General features: G+C 40.1%; 1 protein-coding gene across 2 annotated transcripts in view; it reads left to right on the top strand.

Moving 5' to 3' along the window:
* LOC125658179 (mucin-2-like) overlaps nucleotides 1-11543 on the top strand; it is a 15966-nt gene continuing 4423 nt past the window's right edge. For both annotated transcript variants that reach the window (XR_007363640.2, XM_048889344.2), the window contains exons 1-4: nucleotides 1-185; nucleotides 667-1018; nucleotides 4352-4480; nucleotides 5009-5035. Coding sequence is in view for 1 of the 2 variants with exons in the window: in XM_048889344.2 (XP_048745301.2) it covers nucleotides 159-185; nucleotides 667-1018; nucleotides 4352-4480; nucleotides 5009-5035 (535 nt within the window). In the remaining variant the exon portion in view is untranslated. The remainder of the gene's footprint in view (nucleotides 186-666; nucleotides 1019-4351; nucleotides 4481-5008; nucleotides 5036-11543) is intronic.

The raw sequence follows: 11543 nt of genomic DNA on the forward strand, positions 1-11543 counted from the left end.
CATTTACAATGTTTATTTCTAATTATGCGTTGTAAAATATGTCGCTTTAAAAGTGTAATACACGGGTAGCGATGATTTTTAGTTCCTGGATAACATAGCTTCTTCTTCTTTTGTGGCATGGCATTTTTTGGTAACTCGCATCTGTAAATGATACAAATATGGCGGATCGGAAACGTTTCGAAACAGTAAGCACTTCTATTTCACTTTTTCTTTCAATTTCTGAAAGGTCCATGTCTGCACATTGGTGAAATGGGGCGTTGCCCACCGCGTATTTTATGCAAAATCATCAAGAAATATATGCTTTAATAAGTATATGATATTCATTGTTTAAGTTATGCATTTTTATAGAATTAGTTTTTGAAACAAAATACGTAAAGGTAAGAAAAGCTGAAAATGATAGTCATTGATACGACATCCCCGTTATTATATTTCAATTTTAATTGCATAATATTCGCCACAAAAGAACACTGCATATCTTAGGGTGATTCTCTTTGCTGAATGCATAGATATTTTGTTTGAGATCACAAAATGTGGTCCCGTATGAGGCGGATACCATAATTTAAGTCCAAAGTCTGCATTATATACATGTAAAGCTGAGATCATCTGGATCTGAATGAAATATTTTGGATGGAACATGGATCTCAAATCAACATTAATCACTTTTAGTTCGGCGAAGGCGCCTCAGCTCACGCGTTTACGGACGGCAATGAGTATGTCCGTCACGGCATCCAAGGAGGCAGACCACCTACCATTCACGCTGACGTGGAATATCTTCTACCGAAAGATGAAGAACCGGAACCCGTGGACACTGACGAAATAATAATCATAGATGAGGAAGCGGGACCCGGGGGCCAAACAAATGACAAAATGGCATTCTTCCCAAAGACGAGTGACGCCGCGACCGGTCCGAGTAAAGAACCTGGTCACAGTGACATGTCCTTCTTGAACAGAGCTTACACGGATGGAGATGAGTTTGCTCCTATGAATGACTATCCGGGTGAAAGCTTGTCTCGTAATGGTAGGTATAAAGTATGATATGGGTTATTTCAACACAGTTTACTCGATTATGTCTCTTAAAAATCGATTGTCTCTTAAGGAGTGCTTTAAATGTCCCTTTCATGTCAAGAAAGCGCAATGCCCATTGCATGAAAATGAAACAAATAATGACATACCGGTACAGTGTTTTTCTAATTCATACATTTCACACTTTATTACGAATTGTGAGAACGTACCTTGACATTGTGTTTTATGTAAGAGTACAGCAGAGTTTACCCCTGACTGCAAATGACCCATTTACTGTACACACCGTAATTTATAGGTTCTCTATACATTCACACGCAGAAGTCGTAAGACATACAATAACACAAAGTAGTTGTGAATTTTACATTAATAAACCGGTCACGGTCGCGATTCTAGATCATGGTGTCAAGCCTAAAAAATTCTTTGATAGTGACTCTTCCCTCGCCCTGCATCCGGGATTAAAAGTGGAATTTACAGCTTTCGAATTTTTAAGATTGGAGATTAATTAATTTATTCAAACATAATGGTTGTATGTTATCCATCCACAAACAGTGGTTGTAAATTTTCCATTATAAGTTGAAAATTATCCCTTATAAGTTGTAAATTATCCATTTAATGTTGTAAATTATCCCTTATAAGTTGTAAATTATCCATTTAATGTTGTAAATTATCCATTATAAATTATCCCTTATAAGTTGTAAATTATCCATTTTAAGTTGTAAATTATCCATTATAAGTTGTAAAGTTGTAAATTATCCATTATAAGTTGTAAATTATCCATTCACACAATCAGTTCTAAATTATCCATTTCCACGCAGTAGTTGTGAATAATCCACTCCCATACAGGAGTTGTAAATTATCAATTCACCTTTACGAGGTCAGTTTCACCCACCGCAGCAGTTGTAGAAAATCTAGAGTTTTGTTTTCTCATGAAAGCGGGAATTTGTCAGAAATGAAAAATATTTTTTTATTCCTATGAAGGCGATGTATAGTAAGCGCAGTAAAAGGCAATCATTCCTGTTTAAACTTGCAAGGGATCCCGACTATGCCCTAATTTAAATGACTGGGGATAACGAAGTCATACGGTCACCAATGAAATAAGGAAAAAAGGTAGTTATATCGAATTACAAGATAACACAATTTTTCGTATCTGTAAATAGCATAATTATGCATAGACGGAACCAAAGAAGATGATCTGAACCGCATTAGACACGACGGCGCGTAACAAGACAGAATCTGAACCGCATCAGACACGACGGCGCGTAACAAGACGGAATCTGAACCGCATCAGACACGACGGCGCGTAACAAGACAGAATCTGAACCGCATCAGACACGACGGCGCGTAACAAGACAGAATCTGAACCGCATCAGACACGACGGCGCGTAACAAGACAGAATCTGAACCGCATCAGACACGACGGCGCGTATCAAGAGGGAATATGTGGACTTCCTGTCATCTTTCATACAATATTGCAAACATTATTAAATATAAAATGTATTTCATCTATCCCATCTATCATGATGTGAAGATATGTGAGACATCCTCTTAAAACAAAAACTAAAAAAAAACCCACCTTTTCACTACATTCTTATATCTGCTATTATCGTTTTGATTTATATACATTCACACTAGATCAACACTTTTACATCAATATCATTGCATGTAGCCTATTATTGAATTTCTAAGTTTTTGATATGATCATATTCTTATGTAGAGCTTCCAACACCTATTGAGACCACATCTTGGCCATGGGTGCATGTCAATTAATTCAACTATTTATTCAATCACTAGTTAGTGAACGTTAGTGCATGTCAATTAATTCAACTATTTATTCAATCACTAGTTAGTGAACATTAGTGCAAGAAGAGCAGGCAATACTAAAATATTCGTTAACAAAGTTTGCCATTGATTTTAAGTAATCAAAGACCTCAAGGGTATCAGAGTCAACTCTTCCACGATTTCCAACAAAGGGGGGGGGTGTATTTACAGCACCGTCTTATAAGCTTTAATTCTGAATCTTTAAAATATGGTAAAACAAACTGTACATGTGTAAGTATCATGCTTAAGTAGATATCTATGGAGTTTGAACGTCACAAAGTAAGAACACGACAAATCGGCTTGAGGAATTTACTCATAAAAGCTTCAAAAATTGTATTAACTTAAAAGTTCAAGATCAAAGGTCACTATTCAGGGTTCATCTGCATGAGATGATCACTTATCGGTACTTGTTAAATATCAAAAGCCTACCGCAAAAGAAAAAAGAAAAAAAAACTACCAGCAAAAATAAAAATTATCGGCCAGGCGAACACGGACCCCTGTTCGCACTAGAGGTGGGATATGTGTGTCGCACTTCATACCCTCACGTATTTTCAAAAATGAAATTTATTTGTTAATTGAAAGACACAATTAAAGTACATGTAACACATGATTAATGATGAATAGCAAACTTTAAAAATCATTTTATATCACTATCAAAGGCAGATCACTCTAAGCGGAAAAAGGACATTGAGCATGCCTTTGTGGCAATGATTGAATATATATATATATATATATATATATATATATATATATATATATATATATATATCAATGAAGAAAATACTTATTGGAACTCTTCTACGTGTAATGTAAAGAGGTTCCTTAATCATGCCCCCTTAAAATAAGAGGGACATTGTTTTGCACCTGTCGGTCGGTAGACCACATGTTGCCTGCTCAATATCTTGAGAACCATTCACTTGATTGTAATGGTATTTCATATGTGGGTTGGTTATGAGTAGAAGAGGACCCCTGTTGTTTTTCAGGTCAAAACGTCAAGGGTCAATCTACTATGGACATAGGAAGACACTGTCCGCTCAATATCTTGAGAACCCTTTTGCTTGACAGACATCACACTTGGTACACTGGTATCTTCAGGAGAAGATGACCCCTGTTGATTTTTAGGTCACATGGTCAAAAGTTAAGGGTGAAACTGGGCATAGTAACATATTATCTCCTATATTTTAAGAATTATTTGCTTGATTGACACCAAACTTGGTACACTGGTACAACACAAGGAATAGATGACCTCTATTGATTTTTAAGTCACGTGGTCAATCCACTCTTGACATAGGAAGATATTGTCTGTTCAATATTTTGAATTGGTGATACTACTATAAATTAAATGATGCATGTGTATAAACTTTTTCAATTTTGCACCAGGGGTGGGGGGTGGGGGGGGGGGGGGGGGTGGGGGGTGGGGGGGCATATATGTTTTACAAACATTTCTTGTTGTATGGAACATTGCATTAGTAGGATATAAAAATCATGCAGTTTCGACAACTTTTTACAGGTTATCATTCGTACTCATTTGGATCCCCGAAGAAGATAAACCCCAGACTGTCTTTAAAGCAGTTTCTCGTTATCATTTTGACTACAGTTGTCATCGCCGTGGCTCTTTTTCTCATCATATATTACACAGGTAATAAAAGCATCTTATGTACAGTCAAATCTGTTTCATCCGACATAAAGTTGTAGAGGAGGTTGTCGAACTACGCAGTGTGAAGTTCATGAAAAAAGACAACAGAATAAGAGTAGGATTTTACAGCATTCTAATTAAAATTAGATCATTTGATCCACTTATTTAATATCGCTACCTATGTGTAGCGATAGCAGATGAGCGGATCAAAGGATCTAATTTTAATTAGATTGATTTTACAGTGAAACGAATTATATACATGTCGGATTGGACAGGTTTAACTGTACAATACCCTTGTGTACAACGAAATGACCAACTACACAAAAGGTATCTCTTTAATTCACATTCAAATTTGTAATATCACTCACTGGTACATGCAGTAGAAACGTTACTTTGAACATATTGATTGTGCCGTCTTTGAACAGATGAAGATTTACTTTAATTCGTTTTATTTTTCATCCAATATTGCACGTTTTTTGCTGTTATCTTTGTGACATGTATTTGCTATTAATTATATTGTTCTTTTACCAGAGGGCCAGAAAGGAGAACCAGAACAAGGTGAGGGGTTTATGTTTTTATGCACATCTCTGATCAGTGAGAATAATTCATTTTTTTTAAAGATTACTATCATGAAAGGTAAAGATAACGAACAGCGACCAATCTCATAACTCTTATAAGCAATACAAAATAGATAGCTGGGCAAACACGGACCCCTGGATATACCAGAGGTGGGATCAGTGGCCCTTTTCACAAAAACATCTTACGATTAAGATGAAAATTTTAAAATACTGTCATTCTTATATAATTCTCACTCATACATTTCTAAAAGAGCAAAATTAAGTTTATGAATAGGTGATAAATCTGGCATTCTTACTCAGGGCATCAAGTTGTACTCAGTTGGGTATAAGGCAAATACGAAATTCTTATCTTTGTCGCAAGATTTTTTGTGAAAATGGCCACAGGTGCCTAGGAGGAGTAAGCCTTCCCTGTTGACCGGTCACATTATACACTGTATCTTTTTCACAATATCCTATTCCAAATCTTTACACGTTTTGAGAAATGATAACAACAGAGTCTGAGTTTGGAATATCATCTCCACGTAAACATTAATATATACCTTACAGGTTATTACCTTATCGACCCCTCCACGTAAACATTAATATGTACCTTACAGGTTGTTGTCTTATCGATCCCTCCACGTAAACATTAATATGTACCTTACAGGTTGTGGTCTTATCGATCCCTCCACGTAAACATTAATATGTACCTTACAGGTTGTGGTCTTATCGATCCCTCCACGTAAACATTAATATGTACCTTACAGGTTGTTGTCTTATCGATCCCTCCATGTAAACATTAATATATACCTTACAGGTTGTTGTCTTATCGATCCCTCCACGTAAACATTAATATATACCTTACAGGTTGTTGTCTTATCGACCCCTCCACGTAAACATTAATATATACCTTACAGGTTATTACCTTATCGATCCCTCCACGTAAACATTAATATATACCTTACAGGTTGTTGTCTTATCGATCCCTCCACGTAAACATTAATATGTACCTTACAGGTTGTTGTCTTATCGATCCCTCCACGTAAACATTAATATGTACCTTACAGGTTATTGCTTTATCGACCCCTCCACGTAAACATTAATATGTACCTTACAGGTTATTGCCTTATCGATCCCCCCTTTCTTCTTGAGATATGGAGGCGTGATTAGTTGTAGCTAAAAATCATCATCACCTTTGAAACGTAAGAACTACGAACAGTTGCTAGTGATTCGAAAGGGAAATGATTCTTTATCTAGTTTAAATATATTTTATTGAGAGACTCACTAGGATCTGGCAACAGGCATAGTCTATGTAGGCCCTCTCTTTATCTAATGTAATATCCATACCTTTTGTATTACGTAAAGTTATGATAGATCTGAAAAGATCTTGTACCCATAGGCAATACCAAAATAGATGAACAATTGTTTCTTCAATACCTTTACATTAACAACATGCATCGGTGTCTACTTCTCCTATATTTATATAGGAATAAATTTGTAGTTAAAATGTAGTTATTCTTTATATGTAATTGTTAATCACACCCGCACTTAATAAAGGGAGCATGGTGTTGTCATACTGGTCTATCCGTCCGTCTGTCCGTCACACTTTTTTCTTCCTCAAACTCCTCTTTTATTTTAATCAGTAACCAACTAATATTTTGGAAGATGATAGGTGGTGTCCTGTAGATTTGTAATAAGGTTTCGGAATTTTCAATTTTACCCTGGGGGCAAAATGGGTGTCAAAAATGACCCTCTCATAAACAATCTCCAGGTTCACAGAACTCATCATACATTTTACGTAATAGCCAAATCATCTTGGAATATGATAGGCGGTGTCCTGTGTAATAATGTTTCGGGATTTTCATTTTCACCCTGGGGCCAAATTGAAATAAAAAAAAAAACCCACGTTTTTCTAAAAACAAACCCATGATTCCCGGAACTCCTCTTACAATTTACGCAGTAGTTTAACTAGCTTTTGGAATATGATTGGTGGTGTCCTTTCAATGTGCAGTAAGTTTTCAGAATTTTCATTGTCACCTTGGGGGGCAAATGGGGTTCAATAAACGATATTTTGTCGACATATATATCTATTTGTCCCTCAAGGTGTAAATGAATATTCTGAAACCCTATTGCACCTGTACAGGACACCTCTTATCATATTCCAAGATTAATCGGCTACTGCTTGAAATGAGAGGAGTTATAGGAAGAAGAAAGTGTGACCGACGGACAGACCAGGGTAAGAGCAATATACCCGAACTTTCTCTAGAAAGTGCGGGTATAATAATCCATATCAGAATCCATCACCAGGTTAAAATCTCCGACGATTTCCTAAATCAATCGCTACTTTGGGGAAGCTTGTAATCATTTGGACTATATACAGCAATTAGATATATACATTGGTCCTCAATATCAGTTGAAGATCTAATGCAATGAAATTTCCCGAATCTATGTATTTTGAAATCAAACTTATTATTAAAAATTCTTACACCTGACTGTGTAAAAGAACTAAAGCACCTTACTTATCATCCCATATCCTCCACGCCAGACGGCGCACAACGCCACGACACAGTCTCTCTAAACTGCTCAGTCTATTGCTACCATCTTAATCTCATTCCAGCATCACCATCCTGCATCATTCTTTCTGCTGTCCTTCTCCAGTATATTTTGGTCTCCCACGAGCCTTTTCCCGTTTGATGTTCACCCTAGCGCCGCCTCACAGTCGTTATCGTCTTCCCAACGAAGCAAAAGTCCTACTCAGTTCCATCGCCGTCTCCCCAGCTCGTCGCTTCTTGTATTCGTATCTCCCCTGTCTGCCACTTCCCTGTTCATTACTAACTGCTGCCACCTCTCTCCAGGACCTCCCGCAAGCATTTGAACTGGAATGCACCTACTTGTAGTTTCTTCTCCTCGGTCTTTGTTACCTTCCATGTCTCACTTACATATAGCAGCATTGATCTCATTAACAACTTGAATTACTTTTCCCAGTCTCCAATAAGCTGCCCTTGCCTTGTTTTGTCCTGCTCTTAATGTCTTGTGATCCTCCACCTGATGTTGTCACTATTGCTCTCAAATAAACAAACTCTTATTCATTTTCCACCTTTTCAACCGGTCGCGGTATCGCAGTGGTAGAGCATTCGCTTGGTAACCGGTAGGTCGTGAGTTCGAGTCTCGCTCGTGCAATGGTGCAATGGCCGCGTCAAACCTAATACGTTAACAAAGGTAGTGATTGCTCCTTCGTCAAACGCTCGGCATAAAAAAGGAGATCTCATGTCGCGGCAGGCGTTATCATGTTAAAGAACCTTCACTGATCGACAGGCACTGGCACGTTAAAGACACCCCCCAATGATTGGTAGGCGCTGGCACGTTAAAGACCCCCACACTGATTAGCAGGTATTGTCACGTTAACGAACCCTCACTGATCGGCAGGGGTTGTCACGTTAAAGAACTCCAGCTGATTGTCAGGCGTTGTCACGTTAAAGAACCCCCACTGGTCGCAGGCGTTGTCACGTTAACGAACCCTCACTGATCGGCAGGCGTTGTCATGTTAAAGAACCCTCACTGATCGGCAGGCGTTGTCACGTTAAAGAACCCTCACTGATCGGCAGGCGTTGGGACTGTTAAAGAACCCCCACTGATCAGCAGGCGTTGTCACGTTAAAGAACACTCACTGATCGGCAGGCATTGTCACGTTAAAGAACCCTCACTGGTCGGCAGGCGTTGTCACGTCAAAGAACCCCCACTGATCGGCAGGCGTTGGGATTGTTAACGAACCCTCACTGATTGGCAGGCATTGGGACTGTTAAAGAACCCCACTGATCGGCAGGCGTTGTCACGTTAACGAACCCTCACTGATCGGCAGGCGTTGTCACGTTAAAGAACCCCCATTGATCGACAGGCGTTGTCATGTTAACGAACCCTCACTGATCGGCAGGCGTTGGGACTGTTAACAAACCCTCACTGATCGGCAGGCATTGTCACGTTAACAAACCCTCACTGATCGGTAAGCGTTGTCACGATAAAGAACCCTCACTGATTGGCAAGCGTTTTCACGTTAACGAACCCTCACTGATCGGCAGGTGTTGTCACGTTAACGAAACCTCACTGATCGGCAGGTGTTGGGACTGTTAACGAACCCTCACTGATCGGCAGGCGTTGTCACATTAACGAAACCTCACTGATCGGCAAGCGTTGGGATTGTTAAAGAACCCTCACTGATCGGCAAGCGTTGTCACGATAAAGAACCCTCACTGATCGGCAAGTGTTTTCACGTTAACGAACCCTCACTGATCGGCAGGCGTTGTCACGTTAACGAACCCTCACTGATCGGCAGACTTTGGGACTGTTAAAGAACCCTCACTGATCGGCAGGCGTTGGGACTGTTAAAGAACCCCACTGATCGGCAGGTGTTGTCACGTTAACGAACCCTCACTGATCGGCAGGTGTTGGGACTGTTAACGAACCCTCACTGATCGGCAGGCGTTGTCACATTAACGAAACCTCACTGATCGGCAAGCGTTGGGATTGTTAAAGAACCCTCACTGATCGGCAAGCGTTGTCACGATAAAGAACCCTCACTGATCGGCAAGTGTTTTCACGTTAACGAACCCTCACTGATCGGCAGGCGTTGTCACGTTAACGAACCCTCACTGATCGGCAGGCTTTGGGACTGTTAAAGAACCCCACTGATCAGCAGGCGTTGTCACATTAACGAACCCTCACTGATCGGCAGGCGTTGTCACGTTAACGAACCCTCACTAATCGGCAGGCGTTTTTACGTTAACGAACCCTCACTACTACGACCCTGAGCACTAAGCATAGGTATAAATCTACAGCTGATGACGTCTCAATAGGAGTAAAACTTTTCGACAGGACGTAAAACAATTAACAATCAATCTTCCATCTTGTCGTCCCCTACCTTTACCTTCCTGTCTCCCTTTCCATCCATCCTCATTGTCTTGTACTTTTTACTATTCAGCCTCAACCCTACTCTCTGCTTCCTCCTTCACTCTTGTTGACTTTGTCTGTATGTGTTCGAACGTTGATGACATAAGTGCTAGGTTATCCGAAAAATCCAAGTCTTCTAATACTGTCATGAACATCCACCTGATTCCTGTTCTCTTTTCATCATGTAATCTATTGTCATTAAGAACAGGAAGCCTGACATAACACATTTCTGATTAACTCCAGTTTTGATCAGGAACCTCTCCGACATCTTCCCCTTTTCAATCACGGCACAATCAAACCCATCGTATAACTCTCTAATAATCTTGATCATTTTCTCTGGAACCCTATACTATTCTAATATTTTCCACAAGTTATCCCGGTGAACATAGTCAAACGCTTTCTCAAGTCCATGAAATGCAAATACGATCCGGTGTTCCATTTGTGTACCTGTTCACTGACATTCCTCAGAATGAATATTTGATCGCATGTTCCTCTCGCTGGTCTTAATCCTGCTTTTCAATTGCCTTCCTCTTTCAAGTCTATCATCATTCTCACAAACACTTTACCAATCACTGAAAGCAGTGCCACTTCTCTCCAGTTGTTACAGTCTCTCATGTCTCCTTCTTCAACATCTTCACAATTAGCCCTTTATTCAACTTTTCTGGGACTCTTTCCAAATAATGTTAAACATGTCTGTGAGCCTTCTACTGGTCTTTTCCATATCCACATTCAGCAGGTCTCAATTCACATTGTCTACTTTATAGGCCTTACCCTTCTTCACCCATTTCAGCACTTTCATCACCTCTTGTTGACTAAACTGTCCGCTGTCTACTAAGTGTTTCCCCAATTTCTTTTATTATCTCCACCGTCATCTACTGTCGGGTGCTCTGGCTCTTCCATGTCAGCACTCCCATGAAATGCTCTACCCATTTCACCAATCTTTCTCACTTCTTGTCCTGAGAATTGCATTTGTATCCTTCACTCCTGGCTGTCTTCTCCTCCCTCCTGTCAGTACACTGGTTAAGTCGTACAGCTCCTCCCTCCTGTCAGTACGCTGGTTAAGTCGTACAGCTCCTCCCTCCTGTCAGTACACTGGTTAGGTCATACAGCTCCCCCCTCCTGTCAGTACGCTGGTTAAGTCGTAGAGTTCCTCTCTCCTGTCAGTACGCTGGTTAAGTCGTACAGCTCCTCCCTCCTGTCAGTATGCTGAATAAGTCGTACAGCTCCTCCCTCCTCTCAGTACGCTGGTTAAGTCATACAGCTCCTCCCTCCTGTCAGTATACTGGTTAAGTCGTACAGCTCCTCCCTCCTGTCAGTACAATGGTTAAGTCGTACAGCTCCTCCCTCCTCTCAGTATGCTGGTTAAGTAATACAGCTCCTCTCTCCTGTCAGTTAACTGGTTAAGTCATACAGCTCCTCCCTCCTGTCAGTATGCTGGTTAAGTCATACAGCTCCTCTCTCCTGTCAGTACACTGGTTAAGTCGTACAGCTCCTCCCTCCTGTCAGTATGCTGGTTATGTTGTACAGCTCCTCCCTCCTGTCAGTACGCTGGTTAAGTCATACAG

Source organism: Ostrea edulis, chromosome 9 (assembly GCF_947568905.1).
Source record: "Ostrea edulis chromosome 9, xbOstEdul1.1, whole genome shotgun sequence".
NCBI classification, from domain to species: Eukaryota; Metazoa; Mollusca; class Bivalvia; order Ostreida; family Ostreidae; genus Ostrea; species Ostrea edulis.